This window comes from Heptranchias perlo, chromosome 19 (genome assembly GCF_035084215.1).
Source record: "Heptranchias perlo isolate sHepPer1 chromosome 19, sHepPer1.hap1, whole genome shotgun sequence".
Lineage (NCBI taxonomy): Eukaryota > Metazoa > Chordata > Chondrichthyes > Hexanchiformes > Hexanchidae > Heptranchias > Heptranchias perlo.
This window is the reverse complement of record NC_090343.1, coordinates 8,852,479-8,877,500: the sequence shown is the minus strand read 5'-3', so window position 1 is coordinate 8,877,500 and position 25,022 is coordinate 8,852,479. Positions and strand designations below refer to the sequence as shown.

General features: G+C 45.8%; 1 protein-coding gene and 1 long non-coding RNA gene across 4 annotated transcripts in view; both read right to left on the bottom strand.

Moving 5' to 3' along the window:
- The window catches only part of LOC137335420 (uncharacterized), a 34,389-nt gene extending 23,433 nt beyond the window's left edge, over positions 1-10,956 (bottom strand). The window contains exon 1 of the long non-coding RNA XR_010966407.1: positions 10,845-10,956. This is a non-coding gene — a long non-coding RNA (uncharacterized lncRNA). The remainder of the gene's footprint in view (positions 1-10,844) is intronic.
- A 1,666-nt stretch (positions 10,957-12,622) lies between these two features.
- LOC137335132 (dynein light chain roadblock-type 2-like) lies at positions 12,623-21,876 on the bottom strand. Of its 3 annotated transcripts, none has more exons than XM_068000258.1 (4): positions 21,801-21,876; positions 19,122-19,197; positions 16,643-16,810; positions 12,623-13,929 (listed from the first exon to the last, which is right to left on the bottom strand). In XM_068000258.1, the coding sequence occupies exons 1-4, from the start codon at positions 21,801-21,803 to the stop codon at positions 13,877-13,879; spliced, it is 300 nt and encodes a 99-aa protein (XP_067856359.1). In that variant the 5' UTR covers positions 21,804-21,876; the 3' UTR covers positions 12,623-13,876. The 3 variants fall into 3 exon arrangements, with proteins under 3 accessions (XP_067856359.1, XP_067856358.1, XP_067856357.1); XM_068000257.1 differs by lacking the exon at positions 21,801-21,876 and adding an exon at positions 21,321-21,372; XM_068000256.1 differs by lacking the exon at positions 21,801-21,876 and adding an exon at positions 19,786-19,980.
- Between the last annotated feature and the right edge of the window lie 3,146 nt (positions 21,877-25,022).

Genomic DNA, 25,022 nt, shown 5'->3' with positions numbered 1-25,022 from the left:
GAGCACCAGTAGTAATCTGCCCAACACATACGTCAATCAATGTCAAGTCTCAGAAGGTAACACATGCACCGTCCAAAACACAGTCATTACTTGACTTCTGATGAGGATTTTGCTTTTGGCTACAGATGATAAAAAATAACTGATCCTCATCCCCTGTCACCCTCAGATAAACATGAACCTCCCCGAAGTATAGATTTCTGAGCCTCGATGAACCTTCTGTTCGATCCCACTGCCTGGGAATTCCTGAATTCTACACTTGTTCTGTTTTATCTGACTCCAATTTTCCCTTTGTCCCCTAAAGGGAGCAATCAGTACCAGGTGTGGGTCTGCAGTTGGCCCCTGACCTTAGCCAAGTGGCAGTTCTTCATGTACGAGCGTAGACAGCCAGTGTTGGCAGGCTATCAGACTGTGGGGGGGCATCGTAGCTGATGCCAATCCTGCACTTGCCCAATCTCCACCACACACCGACCTTCCATCATGGTGTACGGAAAGTCACCAGTAGCAGAACCTTGGCTGATTTCCTCCTTCCAGGCCCAGAGATTCTGTGGCCAACTGCTACCGTAGCTATGGCTGAAAATAGCCAACTCAGCACAGACCAAGAATCAAACCTGAGGCCTTCTGGCCTGCGGATCTCAGTTACATGTTGGCTTCACCAGGGGGACGGGAGTGGGGGAGCCCAAGAACCCCCAAGATTGAAGAAGAAAAAAAGAAGGAAGAAACAAAACTGCTGTTCCCATGGGCGGAAGGGTCGAGAACCAGAGGACACAGATTTATGCTGATTGGCAAAAGAACCAAAGGCGACATGAGCAAAAGCTTTTTTACGCAGCGAGTGGTTATGATCTGGAACGTGCTGCCTGAAAGGGCGGTGGAAGCAGATTCAATCGTGGCTCTCAAACAGGAATTGGATAAGTATTAAGGGGAAAAAATTGCAGGTCCACGGGGAAAGAGTGGGGGAACGGAACTAACTGGATTGCTCTTACAAAGAGCCGGCACGGGCTCGATGGGTCGAATGGAGTCCTTCTGTGCTGTAACCATGCTATGATTCTATGCCCCGTTTTCTGTGGATCTAGATACAGGCAGCAGTCAGCCACCGTGGCAGCAGGATACTCTAAACCTTGGCTCTGCTGAGTTAACTGCAGTGATTAAAGGGGTGTTACAATTGGCGTCAGGGCCCAAAGCTAGGGAAGGGAGGAAAGGTCAAGGCAGGATTCCCTCCCCCTAATTAATATCCAGTCACTCTGCCGGAAGAGGGCAAGTGTGGACGGCAGGTGAGGGCAGGATCCGGCTCCGCTGCGGCACTCTCCCCCCCCCCAGCACTGACTGAATAGACTGGCCTTCAGATTTCTGAGTCACTAGTGAAGAAGGAGCACTTTGGTGGTTACCAGGTGGCCAATGGCGCCTGTGGAAGTGTAACTCACGGTGAGTCAGCTCATTCTGGGGAGGAGGAGGAGGAGGGGAGGAGAGGAAAGAAAACCTTTTTAAGGTAATTGGCAAAAAAAAAACGACGGGGAGTTAAGGAAAGGTTTTTTTTTTACGCAGCGAGTTGTTATGATCTGGAATTCACTGCCTGAAAGGGTGGAGGAAGCAGATTCAGTAGTAACTTTCAAAAGGGAATTGGATAAATACTCGGAAAGGAAATATTTGCAGGGCTACGGGGAAAGAGCAGGGGAGTTGGGACTAATTGGATAGCTCTTTCAAAGAGCCGGCACAGGCACGAAGGGCCGAATGGCCTCCTGCTTTGTCCTATGATTCTATGAACTGTAAAAAAAAACTAGGCAGAAGAACGTCTGAAACTACTGTCAGAAGTGGAGACTATTCAGATGTTTGCTAAATTAACCTAACATGTCCAATCCAGATCACTTCAGTTCACGGCTTTCCCCAATAGCTCGGTGAGTTTAGCCAGTGACTACAGACCAGCAAGGTTCCAGATTCATTCTCCAGTCTGTGCTGCGTCAGATGATTTCAATTTGGGTGAGGGGGTGGGGAGATACAATTGGCCTGGGCTAGGGAGAGGGAAACCTGCCAGGGTTCCCACTTCTGACCATAGGATCAAAGGAACAGGAGGAGGCCATTTAGCCCCTCGAGCCTGTTCCGCCGTTCAATAAGATCATGGCTGACCGCCGTCTCTTGACCCCTGCCACATATGCGGGGTAGGATTGGACCCAGTTGTGATGTTCCCTGCAGTTGAATAGCCCGCTGGCACTTACCGTCAGGGGCCAAACGTGAAGAATGGCCGGTTTGGCAGGGCCATTTAGAAGGTGCCTGGTATCTGCAGAAACTGTATCCCAAGAAGTCAACATCTTCAGGGAGGGGAGAAAATGGACTAACGGAGATTTACTAGTCACAGGATGTATCGATCCATGTTACTGCAAATTCATTTGTTTTTTAAAAAGACTTTGATCCAGTGGGTTTATATTTGAAACGTAGACATGGACAGGAACATTTTGAGACACAACCTGTGACTCCAGCTCTGGTGAAAAATCATCGACCTGAAACGTTAACTCTGTTTCTCTCTCCACAGATGCTGCCTGACCCGCTGAGTGTTTTCCAGCATTTTCTGTTTTTTATTTCTGATTTCCAGCATCTGCTGGCTGATGCAAACGCACAGATGCAATCGTGCCCTCGTTACACACATTGTCATCCTAACCCACAGCACTCCACACTACAGAACTGAGACAGAAATAAAGTTTTACAAATGTCAGTTAAAAAGTTAGGACTATACGTAAGAAACCCTCAAATATTCCCTGTAATTCTTATTGCATACTGGGACAGGGGGAGATATTAGAAAAATAATTAGTTTCACTGATGCAGAATATCCAATTGATTCTCTAGAAAGAAAGAAAGACTTGCATTTATATAGCGCCTTTCATGACCAGAGGACGTCCCAAAGAGCTTTACAGCCAATGAAGCACTTTTGAAGTGTAGTCACTGTTGTAATGTAGGAAACATGGCAGCCAATTTGCACACAGCAAGATCCCACAAACAGCAATGTGATAATGACCAGATAATCTGGGGTTTTTTTGGTGATGTTGGTTGAGGAATAAATATTGGCCAGGACACCGAGGAGAACTCCCCTGCTCGTCTTCGAAATAGTGTCATGGGATCTTTTACATCCAACGTGAGAGGGCAGGCGGGGCCTCGGTTTAATTGCCAATTTTTTTTAACCTTATTTATGTCTCATTTCTATAGCGTGGAGTGCAACCCGAGAGGAAGACTCCAGCACCTTCTCCCTTCCCCCTCCCCTTTTTGCAAAGGTAAATCATGCCATGCTCCCGCCTGTCCCTATGTTCTACGTTCGTACATGATCTGTGGCAGGAATGAGCTCGGTGAACAAAATAGCCTCATCACATTTCATACCTCCCCGTGGGACAGGTTGAAGAGGCTGACATTTCATGAAAATGCAAACAGAAAAGGCTGGTAAGATCGGCAGACCTGTCATCACCTGAAGTGAGAATAAATAGGGTGGACACCCTTCACTGGAACAGTGCCCAGTTCTAACAATGGGTTTCTATCCAAAATGCTAACCTACCGTGTCTCATTTCAGACACTTACAGACTTGTATTTCCAGCATTTTCTGTTTTAATTTCAGATTTTTAGTGGCTTATTGCTCCCTTAACTAAAAGACGTCGTCCTGTTTTACGTTTGAATTTCACAGCAAAAAGATCCTCAAAAGGAGAGACTGGAGAAGCTGGGATTGTTCTCCTTAGAGCAGAGAAGGTTATGGGGAGATTTAATAGAGGTGTTCAAAATTATGAGGGGATTTGATAGGGTAGACAGGGAGAAACTGTTTCCACTGGCAGGAGGGTCGGTAACCAGAGGCCACAGATTTAAGGTAATTGGCAAAAGAACCAGGGGAGAGATGGGGAGAATTTTTTGTACGCAGCAAGTTGTAATGATTTGGAATTCACTGCCTGAAAGGGCGGTGGAAGCAGATTCAATAGGAACTTTCGAAAGGCAGTTGCATATATAATTGAAAAGGAGAAATTTGCGGGGCTATGGGGAAAGAGCAGGGCATTGGGACGTATTGGATAGCTGTTTCAAAGAGCCAGCACAGACACGATGGGCTGAATGGCTTCCTTCTGTGCTCTATGATTCTATGAACTGTAAAAAAAAAACAGTAGCCTGAGTGCTATTCCCTACAGAACGTATGTAAACACATTGTGAGTGTGCCGGAGGTTTTAAAATATTCTCCTTGGTGAATCTTTTATCTGCTTCGTGTCTGGGGATTAAACACGATCTGCTTTTATCAGAGGCGTTTGGGGAGAAAACGTTGGGGATTCTATTGACACACATTAAGCAGAACCTGGCACAAAGCAGCGACAGGAGACACCGGCAGATGGATGTTATAACACCTAGACGTGCCAGAACACAGGCCCCTTTTGGAGAAGATCGCACTCTTTCTCTCCGCATGAAACCCTGAACTACAATCTTTATCGAGATTTGCAATTTCTCGAGAAATGCTTTCAGAGAATCATGGAACCATGCAACACAGAAGGAGGCCATTCGGCCCATTGTGCCTGAGCCAGCTCTTTGAAAGAGCTATCGAATTAGTTCCGCTCCCCTGCCCTTTTCCCTATAGCCCTGCAAATTTTTCCTTTTTAAGAATATATCCAATTCTCTTTTGAACGTTGCTATTGAATCTGCTTCCTTTCAGGCGGCGCATTCCAGATCATAACAACTCGCTGTGTAAAAAAAACATTCTCCTCATCCCCCCTCTGGTTCTTTTGCCAATTACCTTAAATCTGTGTCCTTTGGTTACTGACCCTCCTGCCAGTAGAAACAATTTCTCCTTATGTATCAAAATCCGTCATAATTCTGATCACCTCTACTAAATCTCCTCTTAGCCTTCTTTGCTCCAATGGGAACAATCCCAGCTTCTCTACTCTCTCCACAGAACTGCACTCCCTCATCCTTGGTATCATTCTGGTAAATCTCTGCATCCTCCCCAAGGCAACTTCAGTAGTAATTTTTTTTTGATTGTGTAAGAATGGAACAGTCAAACACAGCTGGGGGTGTTGATATTAACTCTGGCTGATAGTCCCCATCCCTAACCAGGGAAGCTCTGAGGGCCTGGTCTGTTTCACTGGTTTAGATCAGGAATTGAACCAGTTGGGAGAGCTCTGTGGCTCAGTTCCCGCACTGGACAGTGACGTTACCATCAGAGAGCCATCAGGGGAATACAAACATACTTAGACAAGCTTAACACATTTGGACAACTAAGAAAGAAAGACTTGCATTTATATAGCGCCTTTCACAACCTCAGGACGTCCCAAAGAGCTTTACAGCCAATACAATACTTTTGAAGTGTAGTCACTGTTGTAATGTAGGAAATGCTGCAGCCAATTTGCGCACAGCAAGCTCCCACAAACAGCAATGAGATAATGACCAGATAACCTGTTTTAATTATGTTGATTGAGGGATAAATATTGGCCAGGACACCGGGGAGAACTCCCCTGCTCTTCTTCAAGATAGTGCCGTGGGATCTTTAATGCCCACCCGAGAGGGCAGACAGGGCCTGGGTTTAACATTTCATCCGAAAGACGGCACCTCCAACGGTGCAGCACTCCCTCAGTACTGCACTGGGAGCATCAGCATAGATTATGTGCTCAAGTCTCTGGAGTGGGACTTAAACCCACAACCTTCTGACTCAGAGGAGAGAGTGCAACCCCACTGAGCTGCAGCTGACACCTATCTGACTACAGTCTGTGTGTCATACAAAGTTAATATCACGCTCAAAGCCACTTACTGCTCCATTCACAACACCTCCTCAGCACTCTTGAACTGTAAGGTTTTGGAAGCGCAGTCACACAGTGTGAGAGCTGAGACTCAGGATAAAGCTGTCTTCAGCACAGAGGGAAGGGCCTCCAACACCAGTCAGAATCTTTTCCCCTGTCCAATTTTCTCCCTGTCCCAAGTTGCTGACTCTTGCTGGGAGAGGGCAGGATCAGGCTCGTCTGTACTCACTCCCTAGGCTGACACATGGGCCCTTCTGGGTGAGGTACACAAATACCATCAGCATCCATGAGACAGAAACACGCACCGTGTTACGTAGCAATGTAAGGAAATGCACTGGAAGCCTTTCTGCTTTAATATCTGTCATGTTATACCCATGACCTGCAATAACTTCTTAATCACAATCATTCTTGCCGAAGCTGATCATTATCGCAAAAGGAACAGTAGGACAATTGGGATTTCCCCATCCATTTTCCTTCCCTCCTGAAGGCATTGACTCATGACAGGTACGGTACGGTACAGTTCAATGGATGTTGCCAATTCTCCTGTAGCCTCGCCCGAATAGTCATTCTTCACGTGCGAACCTAGACAGGGAGGAGGGATTTTCCTTAAGGGCGGGTGTTGCCATCGGACTTCTGCCTGTACTTCCAAAATCACCGTGACTCTGGTGCACTTTCCTGAGTCGGGGTCAATGAAGTATATGCGGGGCAGACTTCGAATGGTACCCCCTGCTCTTCAGTAGGCGTCTGCCATTGCCAGAGAGGAGTGCGTCGTGGCGTTGGAGCGGGGCACTCGCTGCTGAGTCTGAAATGGGTGGGGCCCCGTGTTAGAGGGACCAGGAGCCCCCCTAAAAGTGCTGGGCTCGAAAAATGTTTTACTGCCTTTGAATGGGCCCGGTCAAAAAAAAGAGCTGACAGTTTGAGAGGGTTGGGGGAGGGAGAAGTGGCCTAATTTGAGCTGAATAAATCATTCAGCCTGCCTCCCCACTCTTTCCCCTCTGGCCTTTCCCCTCCATTGGGCGATACAGAGGCAGGAATGGAGGGAAATCAGCAGGAGTCCTAAGTCCTGCCCCCTTGGCATCACTTACATGAAGCGGGCACCTGACACTGGTGACAGTGTGGATGGAGGAAAATCTCAGTGGCCGATTTTATTGGCAGGAAGCCTCCCGACTCCTCGATTCTCCGCCCCAGAACCACCCGCTTATGGGCGTTGGTTCAGACAAAAATCCCCCCCTAAATGTTAATGGATATTCGACTGCCTGAGCCGTCACAACCAAGCCTGAACCTGTCTTCACCCAGTGTCCACACAGGTGCACTCCCCTGCCAAGGTCAGTTGATGGCAATCGGGAGTGGCGTCACTGGATGGTCCTCCAGAGCCAGATTCATTTTCAAGGTTCACACATTAGTAACCCATTGACCTGGCCATTTACATCATAGCTGGTTTTGGTGCTCGGATTGGGGTGCCGTGTTTCCTACATTACAATTGTGACTACTTCACAAAAAAAGTACTTTATTTTCTGTAAAGCGCTTTGGGTCATCGTGAGGTTGTGAAAAGTGTTATATAAATGCAAGGCAGTATGTAGGCAGTTGAGGGTTGAGAGACGTGGGAAGAGATAGAGCTCGGAATCATCAGTGTGGAAGCTGGGATAATATCACCAAGCCTGCGGATAATATCGCCAGAGCGCAGTTAAGGAAGAGAAGTGGCTCAGATCCTTGATGGACCCCAGAGGTGACAGTGCCAGGGAGGGAAGAGGCACCATTTCTGGAGATGTGCTCTGATTTGTTCAGATAGGCAAGGGCAGTGCAGCTGGATGCTGGCGGAGAGACGTTGGAGGAGGATGGTGCGGTTAACCGTACTGAATACGGTAGAAGTGTTGAGAAGGACACAAAGAGATCATGCACCGTGATGGCAGTCACAGAGGATGGTGTTGTCTTTGGCCAGGGCTGTTTCAGTGTTGTGAGAAGGCTGGCAGCTGGATTGGAGGGATTCGAACAGGGAGCATTGGTTTGGAACTGGGAGGACCCTAGAGAGGAAATAGAGGTTAAAGATGGAGCCTTCCGGAGGGGAGGGGCAAAAACTGGAGAGAAAATAAGAACTCAGATAAGCCATCACCTGTAACATAAGCTTAATGTACTGTTGGACATCTGTGATTGCAGAGCAGGATATTTCAGCAAACAAGTCTGCCCAACAGTTTCCTGACATGTGAACATGGCCCCTTTAACTATTGAGAGTAACCGAGAGACTGACTCACAATAACTGGTGATCTGATTCCAGCATGACTGGAAAAACCTGCCTTAAAGGGGCGGTGTCTCCTAATCAAGTGTGTCACAAGACATTTTATTGTCTTCACAAGCAGAGGTGCCAGCACTGGTGGGCCGATAAGGACAATAACATGATCATATCTGTTCTGACAGAACTAAAGAAGGAAAGAAAACTAAAAATTGTTGGATAAGAATGTGCAGTGACGCAACACGGGTAGAGGGTCGCCAACCCTCCAGGATTGCACTGGAGTCTCCAAGAATTGAAGATTAATCTCCCGCACACTGCTGCGAGCAACACCCCGGAGAAAAATCATAGGGGCAATAAAAAAATGTGTTTTTTTTATTTTCTTTGACCACGTGTGTTTATTAGTTATAAAAAACATTGGCAATGGGCTGTTTTGATTGATAGTCAAGAATCATCCAATCGGGTAATGAAGAGTCTTTTCGCTTTCCAATTGGCCGTGGGAAGGCGGTGCACAGTGAGGATGGACGTGTTGGCCGACCAATGGCGAGAGCGTAGGGGCGGGGCGGTTGGAGGCAGGAGGCCATGTGATGAATCCTCCAGGAAAACATTCAACCAGAGTTGGCAACCCTAAACATGAGGCTCCCCTCACGGCCAAAGTACTGAGACCTCATGTGCACACCCTGGGAACCACAGGCACTTCTACATCAATAATGCACTGCTGAGGGCAGGCATGTAGCTCTCCCCTCCCCTTAGAGCCACTCAGTAATATAAAGCTGGTGAACACCATGGCACCAATAGTGCCCCACCCTTCCATGGGTCCTGTGAGCAGAGACTGGAGGCACAGATGGAAGATACCACTTTAGGACCTCATGAAGAACTAGGAGAGATAGCAAAATGGGAGATCAGCTTTTGGGTCGCGGGTCTCATGTGAATAGTATTCTCCTGGACAGCACTAAAAAAAATGCCTTTAGTCTACCTCAGTACTCCTCCCCTTAAATTATTGCTCCTTGTCCACCATGGCTTAATTTATCCTCAGTTACAAGCTCGTGCTGCCACAGAAAGAGTCTTTCATGAAGAAGTCTGTGTGTTCTTGCACAACATCAAGTTTTTCTTTGTAACAAGATTGAGCTGCGTGCTGGTCAAGTTGAGGGATTTCACTGCCGGGAAACCCAAGGTTTTGACACTTTACGATCCAATATCGGGGGACATTTCCATTCTCATCTTGTAGGCTCCTTGGCGGTGAAATTCCTCCTGTTGATTAGTATAAAAACTTGATGCGAGTACAAAATGGGAAATCGCAGAAATTACCCATTGGGTGAATTTCGCTCCCTTTGTGTGAGACTGACCATTTAATGTCAATTAACGGAGAATTTTGCTGAATTTTTTTTTACTGTTTATCCAGGTGGATGTCGGACCTGGGAAAATGAATACATTTTTCTATTTCAGGCACCCAGTCAGTGCCAGCATTAACCATTCCCAGCTCAGCTATATTACTGACAATATATACCTGACCCAGAGTAAAAACTCACTCTGCTCTGCCCCAACAAACACATCCAAACCTCAAGCTCACCAAAGCACTTGTAGCCTTGTCTGAGCAAGACTACTGATTTAATGGCACTGCCTGGGCAGTTTTATGCTGTGAATCCACAAGCACTACAAACTCAGTCAACAACGGAGACAATTATTTCAAGTAGGGCAGTAACAACCAGATGGAGAGACAAAATGTTTGACCTTTACTCTGGGTTGGATTTGAAGTCAGGTCTCTAAAATGAAGAGTCAATTTGCTGGTTCCAGATTTATTCAAGGACACTTCACAAAATCAATGTGGGTGAGGGAGGCCATAAATGCACCAATGTTATCACAACCACTCCATGTGCCAATGAGTTCCACATTCTCCCCACTCTCTCTCTGTATAAAGAAATTCCTCCTGAACTCTTTATTTGATCTGTCAGTGGCTATCTTATATTCATGCCCCCTTGTTCTGGACTGACCCATAAACGGAAACACTTTCTCCAGGTCGCCTCTATCGAGCCTCATAATCATTTACCAGGAGGTGTCAGCCATGGCAGGAAGGTTGTGGGTTCAAGTCCCGATCCAGAGATTTGTGCACATAATCAAGGCTAACACTCCAGTGCAATACTGAGGGATTGCTGCACTGTCAGAGCTGCCATCTTTTGGATGAGACGTTAAACCGAGGCCCCGTCTGCCCTCTCAGGTGGAGGTAAAAGATTCCATGGCAATATTTCGAAAAGAGCAGGGGAGTTCTCCCTGGTGTCCTGGGCCAATATTTAGTCCTCAACCAACATCACTTAAATAAAAGAGGATCTGGTAATTATCACATTGCTGTTTGTGGGACCTTGCTGTGCGCATATGGGCTCTGCATTTTTCTACAACAGTGACTGCACTTCAAAAATACTTCATTGACTGTGAAGCACTTTGGGATGTCCTGAGGTTGTGAAAGGTGCTATACAAATGCAGGTTAATTCTTTCTTAAAATGATATCATATCACAACCAAAGCAGAAAATGGTGCCTGGCTCCTTCTGTTCCTTGAAATAAAACACAGACTTTGACTGCTGCGTTAATGTGCCAGATCATCCGGAAAAAATCAGCTGAGGAAAAATTATAGTGTTTCGAGACAGAAGTACACAAATGACCCCTCCGCCCAGTGAGTGAATTGCAAGCTTCTATTAAACATTTTAGAAACTTGTATTCAGAAACATTGACCTCCAGCAGAGGATCACCAGAGACTAATTTGAAGGACTGCCAGTTCAACCCTCTAAGCGGCTTTATCTTGTTAGCAATCCAGTCTGTTATTCTCCAACTACTTTGCATGGCCTGCATACACAGCCAGTACTGAAGCCTCCAGGCAGCTAAGCGGACTTACCTGTGGCGACAAAGCTACGTCGAGGGTCAACTGATACCACTCAAATGACTGACAAGAGGGCAAGTTAAACCAGCTATCGCTCAAGAAGGTGACGGCTGGCATGTCTGTGTACTGCCCTGCACAGATGTACAAGTATGTAGAGATCATGAGCCCCCTCTGCTGGAGGTACTCAGAATGCAGCATCAAGCACCCGAGAACAAAGTCGAGAGGTTAAAGTGGGAAAGAAAATTCAGATCCGGCTGATTTTTAAATTGGTGGAAATTACAGAATTGTTATGTTTTTTTTTTAACGTTCTTGATTATCGCAACACTGGAACAATTTTTCGAGTGACCTACATCGGCTCCTGGTTCAGGAACGCCTTGATTTTAAAATTCTCATCCTTGTTTTCAAATCCCTCCATGGCCTCGACCCTCCCTATCTCTGTAACCTCCTCCAGCCCTACAAGCCTCCGACATCTCTGTGCTCCTCCGATTCTGGCCTCTTGCGCATCCGAGATTTCCTTTGCTCCATCATTGCCTTCAGCTGCCTAGACCCTAAGCTCTGGAATTCCCTCCCTAACCCTCTCCTCCTTTAAAAGGTGCTCCATAAAACCTACTTCTTTGACCAAGCCTTTGGTCACCTGTCCCGATACCTCTTTATGTGGCTCAAATTTGGAAGCAAGCACCAGGATCTTAAAGTCAATTTGCTGTGGGACAGCGAGCAGGTGGGGTTTGGGGAGGACAGAAGTAATGGGCGATGTGAACAGTGCTGCAGTGTCTTGTACAGTTGCAGTTAGTGGAGGCAAGGGGACCAACACGGAGAAGTGTGATTGGAGTAACATAGCTGCGGATGAGCTTTTCAGTAGCGGAGAGGTAGGGGCAGAGGCAGGCAATGTTCTGGAGTTAAAGGAAAATGGACTTGGTGACGATTGGAAGCGGGGAGCTCCAGACCCTGGGGTACATCAAGTTTCCGCACCTTTGGACTTAGCTGGAAGTGACAGCTGGGTTGGTCGACAGGAGTCGAGGTCGGTGGTATGGATGCACTTATGGAAAGACTTTGATTTTGCCAACACTTACTTTGAAGTCCTGGTTCATCCAGGTCTTAACGACAGACAGGCAGTTAAGAGGGTGGCACAGGTTTGGGGTTGAGGAAGGCGGCAGATACGTGTTTCAGAGCAGTGTGATCCTCAGGGCTGTGAACTGGGCATTAGCCCTGCAGGGATGGCCTTGAACATGGAATGGTGAGGGAGGTGGGGGAATAAACATGAGGCAACAGCGCACTTCAGGACTCGAGAGAGAAGGGGAAGGGTGGAGACCGGGGTGGTAGTTGGTGAGAACGGCAGTGTCAAAAATAGGTTGTTTTGAAGAAGGGGCGATGACAGATGTTTTGAGGGACATACAGGACGTGCCAGAAAACAGAGACAGGTTGACGATCTGGACAAGCGGAGAGCAGTAACAGTGTAGGGAATGGTGAGCAGGAAACAGAGTTCCATCGCTCCATTTCATGGTGTGTTGATGTTCCAATACATTACACAATCCCTACATATCCTCCACTTCAAAACCAACCTCGTCAATTTTATTCTGTTAATGCAATAAACCATGTGTACTCACATACAATAGGTCAACCCTTCATTTAAGTCGCCCTCCCCCGGAAAAAAAATCATTCTTAACTTGCATACTTCCCAACTTCTGAGTTTTTTGCGTTAAAAAAAACACTGCCATACCATAAGCGTAAATATAGTACTTCAAGCAGACATACTGATAACAAGGGTGTTCGGTTAAATAAGCAAGGGACTAACCTTTGTCAAAGCAAGACATTTTATTTTCAATAAAACACATTAATCTTTCACAACCGTCTCTCGCTCTTTCCCCCTCCACCCAACCAACCAATATATCCAAACAACACATTGCAACCTGTTAACAATGACTCCTGCAGCCAATATGTGTTACAGCGCTGTTACGCATCTTTTCAACGAACATTTCTTTTTGGGGAAGAATGAAGAATTCGCAGACGGAGAAAGGTTAAATCCCTAGCACTCTGAGGCTTACTCATTTCAATTACCGTGTGCTCTAGGGTTGCCAACTCTGCTTGGACGCATTCCTGGAGGTTTCATCACATGACCGCCTGCCTCCAACCTCCCCCGATTGGTTGCCGAACATGTCCATCCTTGCGGTGCCTAGTCTTTCCACGCCAATCGGAAAGCAAATAGACTCTTCGTTACCTGATTGACAATCAGGAATCATCCAAACAACTTTTTTTCCCCCATGTCCAATATTTTTATAACTAGTAAACAAAGATGTTTAAAGAGAATTTTAAAAAGAAAGCGATTTATTTTTAAAAACGTCCCTATGATTTTTTTTCTCTCCTGGGTGTTGCTCGCAGCAGTGTCCTGGAGATTAGTCTTTAATTCCAGGGGACTCCAGGGCAATCCTGGAGGGTTGGCAACCCTAGCGTGTTCCAATCCAAAAATATCATTCTTCGTTTTATGAGTTCATTGCACTTCTCCTACCTCTACCCAAATACTTTAGTTATGATTTTAACCCAACCCCATGTGAATGTGAAAATAAAACTGGTTATATATTTATGATTTAAAGCAGTATAATTTTTAATAAGGAGACCATTACGTGCAACCTAGGCTGGGAATTAGTTCTAATTTTCCCAAAGAAAAAGCTGTGCGAGTAATTAATTTCAATACCGACAGGTAAATGTTTAAAATTCAGCTGGAGCTGGCCAATAAAAATGGAGACAGCTTCTCTTTAAGACTCGATTGGTAAAAGACATTAAGCATAAATGAGCAAACGCATGACCAGTTACTAGCAGCAAAGTGCCAGGCGATGCACAATGGACTCATTCAACCACTCGCAGAAGAGACAGGCCCCAGTCACTTGTTTCAGGAAAAACATCACGGAAGCACAGGAGTTATGCAACAGCGAGTGTGGTGGTGGTGGTGGTTGGAGCAGGGCATGCGAAGAATTCAGCGCTTCGAATCACTGTCACGTAAATGAGCGGTTCCTGTGGGCTCGAAACCGGTCAAAAGATTGTCCGTGGTGACATTAGAGAGAGCATTCACTGGGATTCTGGATGACAATCAGTAAATATTCCTTGTCTGTCCGGGAGCAAAAAAAAATACACAAATTAGTAGAATGTTCATCTTGACAGGCAATTCAAAAATAATGCAAGATCTCGGCTCGGAGAGTGTGGAAGTGGGCTGCAGATCATTCCATTCCTTTGTTGCTCTAGTGCTTTATGAGTGAGAACTGCTGATAACATGCACTCTGGATGAAAGTTTGGTCCAGTAAGACTCGATTTATCCAGATGGTCATCAAATCCCAAATCTGTGCCCATCTTTCCCGCAAATCCGTCTGAATCCCTCCAATCAGGTTTCCATCCCACAAACAGCAACGTAGCGGCCCTAACCAAAGTCGCGAACGACACTGTGCCTGTGACCGTGACCATGGTGCACTATCCCTTCTCATCCTCTTCAACCTTTCCACAGCCATTGATACAGTTGGCCACGCCATCCTCCTCCAATGCCTAGCTCGGTGGCATTGCCCCCACTTGGTTCCACTCTTACCTATCCGATTGTAGATATAGTATCTCCAGCAATGGCTTCTCTTCCAATCCCCTTGCCGTTATTTCATGGGTCCCCAAGGATCTAAATACTGCGGCTACAAGAGCAGGTCAGAGGCTGGGTATTCTGCGGCGAGTGACTCACCTCCTGACTCCCCAAAGCCTTTCCACCATCTACGAGGCACAAGTTAGGAGTGTGATGGAATACTCTCCACTTGCCTGGATGAGTGCAGCTCCAACAACACTCAAGAAGCTCGACACCATCCAGGACAAAGCAGCCCGCTTGATTGGCACCCCATCCACCACCCTAAACATTCACTCCCTTCACCACCGGCGCACTGTGGCTGCAGTGTGTACCATCCACAGGATGCACTGCAGCAACTCGCCAAGGCTTAATCGACAGCACCTCCCAAACCCGCGACCTCTACAACCTAGAAGGACAAGGGCAGCAGGCACATGGGAACACCACCACCTGCACGTTCCCCTCCAAGTCACACACCATCCCGACTTGGAAATATATCGCCGTTCCTTCATCGTCGCAGGGTCAAAAACCTGGAACTCCCTTCCTAACAGCACTGTGGGAGAACCTTCACCACACGGACTGCAGTGGTTCAAGAAGGCGGCTCACCACCACCTTCTCAAGGGCAATTAGGGATGGGCAATAAATGCTGGCCTTGCCAGTGACGCCCACATCCCATGAACAAATAATAAAAAAAAATCTATCTCTGGCCCCCTCATCTTCCTCGTCTACATGTTGTCTTTGGACGTTCTTGCCAAGAGACATGGGGTCAACTCCACATGTATGCCGTTGACATGCAATTCTATCCCTCCACCACCTCCTCTGTGCTGTCAGGCAGCAATTTCTTCCAGCTAAACATTGGTAAGACTGAAGCCATAGTATTCAGCCACCACCATAAAATCTGTTCCCTCACCACTGATTCCATCCCTCTCCCTGGCCAGTGTCTCAGGTTGAACCAGACTGTTCGCAATTTTGGCGTCCTATTAAACTCCATCACAAAGACTGCCTACTTCCACCTTCATATCGTCAACTGCTCTGCCCCTAACTCAGCCCATTTGCTGCCGAGATCTTCATCCGCGCTTCTGTCACCTCCAAAGTCGACTATTCCAATGCTCTCCTGGCTGGTCTCCCATCCTCAACCCTCCATAAAATTCAGCTCGTCTATGCCAGTATCCTATCCTGTACCAAGTCCCTCTTGCCCATCACCCCTGTTCTCACTGATTCCTGGTCGCCAACACCTCAAATTTAAAATTCTCATCCTTGTGTTTAACTCCCTTCATCACCTCACCCCTCTTTATTTCTGCAACTTCCTCCAGTCCTACAACACCCCCAACACCCCCTGAACTCATCATTCCTCAAACTCTGGCATGTTGTGCATGGCCCCCTTCTCCCTATCATTGGTGCCCGTACTATCAGCCGACTAGGCCCTACACTCTGGAATTCCCTCCCTAAATCTCTCCAGCACTCTCCCGTCCTTTAAAAGGGCCTCCTTAAAACACACCATCTTTGACCAAATTATTAGTCATCCCTCCTAATATTTCCTTCTTTGGATCGTTATTCCTTTTTTGATTACGCTTCTGTGTTTCTCTACGTTAAAGGCGCTATATGAATGCAAGTCGCTGTTGTTATATCCTGCACACTACCCCATCACTACAATGTCATTTTTTCCTCAATGCTTCCTCCCCTCTTTGGTCAAAGATGGTAGGTTTTAAGGAAGATGTTAAAGAAGAGGGAGGTGGTGAGGCGGAGGGTCTTATGAAAGCTGCTGCCCCATAGTTCCACAGGTGCTGGGAACCCTCAAGGTACCTCGCCTAATTGTTATTCTTCACGGGAGCCCGGACAATGAACATTGACCGGCTACTGGACCTCATACCCAATCCTGCCTCCCCCACGCAAAAGCACTTTCCAGCAGTGTTTGCCGATTAGCGATCAGGAGTGGGGAACCCTGGCTGATATTTATTTCTCCTCCTTACTCCAAGGGGGCATTGAGTCTATCTGCTGCACCCCTACTGCTGTACCAGCTGAGATCAGGTAACACGACGCAGACTGAGAATCAATTCTTGGAGCTTCCTGGTACGCACTGGTCAGCACCACACCAAGGGACGCATTCCCCTGCCAAGCCATTGGAGACCTGATAACATTGATTTAAGAGATAAATAACCGAGCTTTTATCCTGGAGGAAAGCAATTCAAAATATGCCCGAAGATCAGATCTTTAAAAGACGCATTACCGGGAGCAACCATTATTTCATTTTTCTTGCAGCGGATTCTCAGGAACGTGAGGTCATTCTGCGGATCAATATCCCGAATGGTGCTTCTAGCTTTCATGGACAGCTGGTGGATAAGCCCGGCGTACTGAGCTGTGGTCGAATTATCCATGGTTGTCCTGATGGGAATACCTTGGAAAGAGGAGGACAGTTTTCAATCAAATCAATGTACGAAATTGATGGGCAGCAAAAGACCAGCTAGTCCATCAATCCTGCCCATCGTGACTAAACACTTCCTCCCTCCTTCCTTCCTTCCCTCCCTCCCTCCCGTAGCCATGTAATCTCCTGGGAGAGGCATAAAACCAGAGAAAAAAATCCAGGGCCAATCAGGGAAAAAAAAATAATCTGGAAAATTCCTCTGAACCTCCTCCTCCCTCAGATGATCGAAACCAGTCCAGGAGATCACACCATGTTTACATTGCCAGTGTCACAAACGCTGCTTATTCAGAATAATGTTGAGTTCTGCTCGGGAAGTTACGACCAATGATTTGGGCCTTTGTTTCACTCCATGATATCCATGTGCAGCACCCTTGATCTCTTCTCCCCATCCCAATTTTCTTCCTTCTTATTCCCATCTCTCCCGAAGGCGGTGCCTTATCCCGTGATACAAAGACACCAACACTGCCACCTCACTCTAGTGGTCAATCTCCATGCATGAGCCCCAGTGAGCAATTTGACCTGGTGGATACAGGGGTGAATATTGCAACCTTGCCTTCACCCGACATCCATGCACTTTCCGCAAAAGGGATTGGTGGGGTGGGGGAAGTCACCGAAACCAATTTTAACCAAACTGCGCCATCAGGGAAGCCCAAAGTATTGCTACATTAAAAAGATCCCAACCAATAACCATTTCAACCTAGAGGAAGTGATGATGTGGAGATGCCGGTGATGGACTGGGGTTGACAATTGTAAACAATTTTACAACACCAAGTTATAGTCCAGCAATTTTATTTTAAATTCACAAGCTTTCGGAGGCTTCCTCCTTCCTCAGGTGAACGATGCACATCGTTCACCTGAGGAAGGAGGAAGCCTCCGAAAGCTTGTGAATTTAAAATAAAATTGCTGGACTATAACTTGGTGTTGTAAAATTGTTTACAATAGAGGAAGTGAAGCAGATATGAGATCATAGAACAATATCTTTGGAGCGTCTCTTGTTTACCAGTTCAACACCAACATGGAACATGTAAAAGGGCTCTCACCCTATAAAGGAAAAATCCAGGTTAAGACCCTAAAAGGCCTTTTCCTCAAATATTTGTCCAAAAATACCCTCTGCCTACATTTGATTTATAAAACAAACTTTTACAATGCAAAGATTGTCCTTCCAATCACAGTCATCACCTTTGTGCTGTTTCTGAGGCTTGTCACAAGATAGAGATGAGAGAGGAGCCCGTCCAACCATCCAGAAAAAAAAGCTATAGATCCCCCAAATTTTTAAAAGGATTCCAAAGTTTTTGTCTTCACTACCTTACCCGAAAGCCCATTGTCTTTGCATTTGTTCTTGGGATTGCCTATCCCTCGTTGTTCTGAGCTGGTGCGGCTTTTTCTTGAAGCAACTGTGTTACTACTGAATGTCTGGTGGGGCCGCCTCGCAGGGCATTAACACCTGGAATTTCCTCTCTCGATCGGCTGTTGTAACTTTGGTAGAAATCTTATTTACGCAGTGTATCAAGGGTTTCTACTGACCTTCCCGCGACCGATCGGGAAATTCCTGGCCTAAGAGGCAACACGTAGTGTTGGATTGGAATCACATGTAGGCCAGTCTGTGTAGGAGTGGCACGTTCCCCTCCCTTCCAATCCCTGAAGGACATTAATGAACTGGTTGGGCTTTAACCAAAGAACCCAGAGGATTTCATGGCCATTTATCTGGTGTCAACCCACAAATTACCAGATTTATTGAATTCAATTGTGCAACCTGCCATGGTGGGATTTCGAACTCACGGCCTCTGGGTTCCTAGCCCAGGATCTTAACCACTACACAACCATGAACACCAATGCTCCACGTGTTGGTCACTTTGTACAAAAGACTTCCAGATGTTAATTCTAAATTTGCACTTGTAAATATTTAGCATCTGTAACTTGACTCTGTGGAGTTCAGTATTGGTTTCCACCATCCTGCACTGCTGTCTCCCTTTCTCCATTCGAACCTCTTTACATTAAGGTTTAATAAGATTCAATTTATGTCCCGCTCGGCTTGTTATAGTAGACCCTAAAACTCAATAAGATCACGTACTATTTTAGATCCCAATGTTATCCAGTCCTGATGAGGTCACCTCACAACATTTTGACAAATTACCTAAAATGACACCATGACAGCCCAGAGGAAGAAAAAACAGCGTTAAATGTTTTGAAAATTAAATATTCAATCCTTGTTTAACTAAAAGGAATTGGTGCAATGATGAACCAGGAAGATTCAGTCCTATATACAAAAAAAAATTAAAAATACCTTCTGTATTGACAACAATAATTCCTACAACATCCTTCTGGCTCTGAATTCTCTTCAGAGTTTCTTCAACTTCAGCCTGAAACGAGAAGAAAAGTAAGCTAGTTAACACTGCTGAGCAGTGGTGCTGACGAGAGGGTCTTAATATTCTCCCCAGCACCACCCCACCCACCCCATTTTTCTCCTAAGGCTCCAGATAAGAGATTGAGTAGATGACTCAGACCCTTCCGATCAGTTGCTATTAGGACGATTACATGGAATTTACAGCATAGATACAGCTCCATACGAGCCTCCTCCCACCCTACTTCATCTCACTCTATCAGCATATCCTTCTGTTCTTTTCTCCCTCATGCGTTTATCTAGATTTCCTTTAAATGCATCTATGCTATTCGCCTCAACTACTCCTTGTGGTAGCGAGTTCTAACCACTCTCTGGGTAAAGAAGTTTCTCCTGAACGATGAGAGAGACTCAGGGTGTTCCATCTCCAATTTTCCCTCCCTCTGGGAGACGAACCTGCCCCCACCCCTCAGTATTTGGCAAGACATCAGGCCCATCCCTAGCATAGCACATTGGACCGCCAAGCTGTCTGTCCATAACACCACGTTAAATTGCCGCAGTCCTACTAAAAACTATCTTATGCACGCTCTGATTTGTTCATTTTGAATACCGAGGATTGCATCTCTTCTCGTCCTTCATCACCCCCATCCGCACTATTGCTGTGGGTTGAGATGGTTCAATTCTCACAAGTCTCCACTGATTGCTGCTCCTCTTTGAATGACCTCCACCACGCTCGAAAGATGGAGCAAGGCTCCTGCAAAGTGCTCACTCTCAATTCTCAGTTCAACGTCCTCCACACTGACACCACACACTCCTTTAAAAAAATTCATTTTTGTTCTGATTAGTTCTCCCCTATTTTTGGTCGGCCTGGTCGCGGCACCTTTACTGACGGTTGTTGACGCCAACCACAAACATTTATATAGTGCTTTTAATGTAGAAAAATGTCCCAAAGTGCTTCGCAGACACACGATCAAAAAAAAATCAAACCAATGAAGGAGATATTAGGAGGGGTGGCCCACAGAGGTGGGTTCTAAGGAGTGTTTTAAAGGACAAAAGGGAAGTGAGAAGACGGAGGGAATTCCAGAGCGTGGAGCATAGGCAGCTGAAGGCACGGCCGCCAACGGTGGAGTGAAGGGAGAGGGGGATGCACAAGAGGCAGAGGGGTGGAGAGTTTGGGGCAGGGGTTGTAGGGCTGGAAGAGGTTGCAGAAATAAGGAGGGGCAAGGCAACGAAGGGATTTAAAAAAATAATGAAAACTTTTAACCCATATTTATCCCTCACTCCCCCCAAGTCCTAAAGATACTGCTGCACGCTGGGCTGGTAGCCCACCAATATATTACCCAAATGGCCAGTCGTCTTTTCACCTGACATTCTCTCTCTCTCTGTGTCACACACACAGAAGGGCTGCTGATGAACTATCAGAAAAAGCTGTCTTTCCCTCTCCTCAGCTCAAGAACGCTCAGGACAGCTATCATGGAATCATACAGGGCCAAAGGAGGCACTCGACCTTCGTGCCTGCGCCGATTCTCTGAAAGAGCTACCAATTAGTCCCACTCCCCCGCTCTTTCCCCATAACCCTGCAATTTTTTTTTCTTTTTAAGTATTTATCCACTTCCCTTTTGAAAGTTACGATTGAATCTGCTTCCACCACCCTTTCAGGCAGCACATTACAGCGCTGAGTAACAACTCGCTGAGCAAGAAAAATTTCTCTCGGCTTTTTTGCCAATTATCTTAACTCTGTGTCTTCTGGTTACCCGACCCTCCTGCCAGATATTTACTCCATCAGAACCAATAAGCTGAATTGGCAAAAAGAACAAATCTTGGTTCTTCCTGACCTGTGTTAAGGTGTTTTTACATTAAGGTGCACAGCCACTGCTCTCCCTCAGCTGACTGCCCTCCTTGGAATAAACAACCCCATCTGCAGGATAGCATGACAGACCCAAAGAATTGTGGGCCTATGAATTTGCTGTTGAATCAAGCGTCACTCTTTGCACAGGCTAAACCCCAGCAGCTTACAATCGGACTGATGGAGAGCAGCACCTGATGAAAGCTCTAGACCAAAAGAACCTTGCGTGGAACTGACTATTCTGAAAACAGAACCGATAAAAGTGCCTAAACTCAGCACCACACTGACAGTGCATTTACCCAGTAAGCCATCAGCAGAACAGCTTACTCCAACACTACCCACCCCCGTCACACATATTCCTCCTGGTTAACCTCTGAATGTCTTGTGAAGCAATCTAGCAGATGACACAGCCCACTGTGGGTGTGTTCAGCATCACTGTTGATGCTTTTAATTTTCTGGCATCCAAGGTATGCAACCAGCTTTAATCCCTTCAGTGGCTCAGAAGAGCTTTTAACCTGGGGAAAGTCATTAATCGATATTAAAATATCAGCTCTGTAGCCAGTGACTCGAGCCTATTATTAAAGTTCATGTCTGTCTATCTCCCTGTCCGGTTCTCATCCGACAGTCCCTTTGTGCCAATTAATTGCAAACCACCGCCCAGGCCATAGTAACGCTGCAATAAAAAGAAATAAAGAGGTTCGGTTAATTATGCAAAGCAAATAGTTTTCCAGCTGCGATCGTTTTGCTCGCCGATTGCTGCTCCCTGCCCATTAACTCACCATGTCCCAGGTCACTCGCCAGCAGTATCAACCTCAGCCGACGCCTCTCCACCGCGCCTGCGCACTACCCTTCAGCTGGCAATGACATCACCCCCCCCCCGCCCGCCCCCGCACTGATTGACACCCAAATTGCACCAATCAACGTGCAGGAGAGCGCGATGACGCCGTGCCATTATTTTATGAATGGGGCAGAACCTGGTTGGTGCAGAGTTCGCCCAGTCAATCACCTTTGATTGACGTCTAGGGCTGCTTTGCTGGTTTATATTTAGCCACTTGTTTTAATGAATCTTTTAATGTGACAGATCTCAATAAAAGGGAGCACAGAGCATTACAAAAACTTCAGTTAGGTGGAGAGCCTGTGGTCGTTCTCCTTAGAACAGGGAATTTTAAGGAGAGATTTGATAGAGGTGTTCAAAATCATGAACTGTTTTGATAGAGTCAATAAGGAGAAACTGTTTCCAGCAGCAGAAGGGTCGGTAACCAGAGGACACAGATTTAAGGTGATCGGCAAAAAAAACCAGAGGCAACATGAGGAAACATTTTTTTGGGCAGCGAGTTGTTATGATCTGGAATGCACTGTCTAAAAGGGTGGTGGAAGCACATTCAATAGTAACTTTCAAAAGGGAATTGGATAAATACTTGAAGGGGAAAAATTTAGAGGGCTATGGGGAAAGAGCAGGTGAATGGGACTAGTTGGATAGCTCTTTCAAAGAGTCAGCACAGGCATGAGTGGCCTCCTCCTGTGCTGTAACTATGATACTATATACTATTTTCATAATGGGTATTTACATTTACTAATTAAATACATGGGTCACTACATATTTTACAGTAGATTTCACTTGTAGAACACCTTCAACATAGCAAAACGTCCTAAGATGCTTTAAAGAGACACCAAGCAAGATTTAGGACAGAGTTAAAGAAAGTGACTAAAGAAATGGTCGAAGTCTTGAAGCAGCTTCTGAAGATGAGAAGCAACATATCAAGGTGAAGAGGTGTGGGAAGAGAATTCAATTTTAAGGGCATTATGACTGATGGGAGAAAACTTGCATAGTGGACTGGAGATGGAGAAGCAGAACAGGTTATAGAGACAGGGTTAGGCAAATCCATGTAGAGATTTGTAAACAAGGTCCAATATTTTAAAATCAACGTGCTTGGAGCTAGCCAGTGAAGGTTAGCGAGGATAGAGATGACTGAGACTTCATATAGGTTAGGATTCAAGTAATGGAGTTTTGGATGTTGGAGTTTGTGCAGGATGGAGAGCACTGGTGAAGTTATGCCTGCACATTTATAAGATATGAATGAGAGTTTTAACAACAGCAAGGGTTAGGTAAAGACAGAAAGCAAGTGATGTTGGAGGTGTTGGGTTCATTCTGAGTGACCAGCCAGGGAGAATGATGGAATAAGGGGCTAAAGTGCAGACTTTTGGTTGGGAACCAGACAGGATTATTTTTAGGTTTTAGTCAGTATGTAGCACCAACATTATTAGTGATGCAGTGGTAGAATAGCGTAATTGTGCCCCGTTTAATACCCATTAGCATCCTAGCTTGTTGCTATGGCCTTGAAGAATGGTAAACATAGTGCATCTTGCAAGTTAATGGAGATTGAGCTGAGTCTGAACTCTACAATTCTCTTGGAACAGTGAAGTAGCAGAAAAAAAAAATCCAACTCCCCTCCCAGCTGTGGGACTATGCTCCATAGTACTTCATTGGCTGTGAAGCACTTTGGGACATCCTGGTGTCATGAAAGGTTCTATAAACTATAAAATTTCTTTTCTTTCTAAAAAATGTAATAAGCCTTCCTATATATTTATTAAGAATCCCTCCAATGTGATAAAAAGTAAAAGCCCTCAGAAGCTTGGGGTAGGTTTTGGAGATACAAGGATTTAGAAGCCTCGCTGGTAACAGTCTTTTAACTCCAAGTGGAGGTGGTTGCGTCATTCACTGGGTCATAAAATCCAATACATAATGCAATAGGCATCCTAATGTCATGATTTATTTGACAAGGAGCTAGCACGCAATGGAAACAACTAGAGACAAGAAAGAACCAGTCGTCTTGACAGTAATTTTGTCTGGATTTGAAGTCGTAATGGATTTGTGGTGTATAAGGGTGTTCAACCAGTCGTCTATCTGCACTCAGTCCCCCAACATAATTATTCTGTCATATTCAAGGTTCCAGATGCAATCAGATCTTGAATCAGATATGTCCATATTGTTTAATCATCAGTCGCATGCAACAGCTTCCTGAAGAGTGTAAAAGACATTTTACAACTTCTTTGCTTGCACCCTTTCATGGAATTGCACTGCACATTTGACATTGTCTCACTTGAGATGCCTTTTCAGAAATTAATAGTTTGAGGATCCCTACGGTAGAGACCAGATGCATCTGGTACAAGATGAAATACTCAGCCAAAGGTTTAACAGTCACTGGAAATCATCACTAGAGAGTTTCTCGTCCATTTATGTTGGAGGGAACCAAAGACTATTGGGAAATTTAGGTCTCAGCCAGGAAAAACAGGTGTAAGGAATCTTACAACACCAGGTTATAGTCCAACAATTTTATTTTAACCTGGACTATAACCTGGTGTTGTAAGATTCCTTACATTTGTCCACCCCAGTCCATCACCGGCATCTCCACATCAGGAAAAACAGGATCAGTGGAACACCTGAAGGAGTGCCGGTAAAATGCTGATCACTTGCGTATCTGATTAGTGGATGGCTCACGAGTGTTGGTGTTCAAAACTTCAGCGCTAAACAATTACCAAATCAAGGAGCCTGAACTGTATCAATATGCTAGAGGACAAGGGGCTCATATGGAGCATCATGACGTGAGTTTTGTATCCCTTTTCCACTATTGCATACTAATTTTTGGCAGTTCCCTGAAAGTGGAATTGCACTTACTTTCTGATGCCTTCTGCACTGGCAAAGATGCAGCTTTAGACTTCGAGATGACGACACTAAAGCAGATGCAGAATCTTCATTAGGTACAATTAAACATCGGGAAGACCAAAGCCGTTGACTTTGTCTTCCATTACAAACGCTGTACCCTTGTCAACGATTCCATCCCCTCTGGCCATTGTCTGAAATAATCTGTAAACAATCTGTGTGTTCTATTTGACCCTGAGCTGAGCTTCTGACCCCATAGCCTTACCGTCGCAAAGATTACCTATTGCCACTTCAGCCCATCAGCTGCTGAAACCCTCATTTATACTTTTGTCACCTCCGG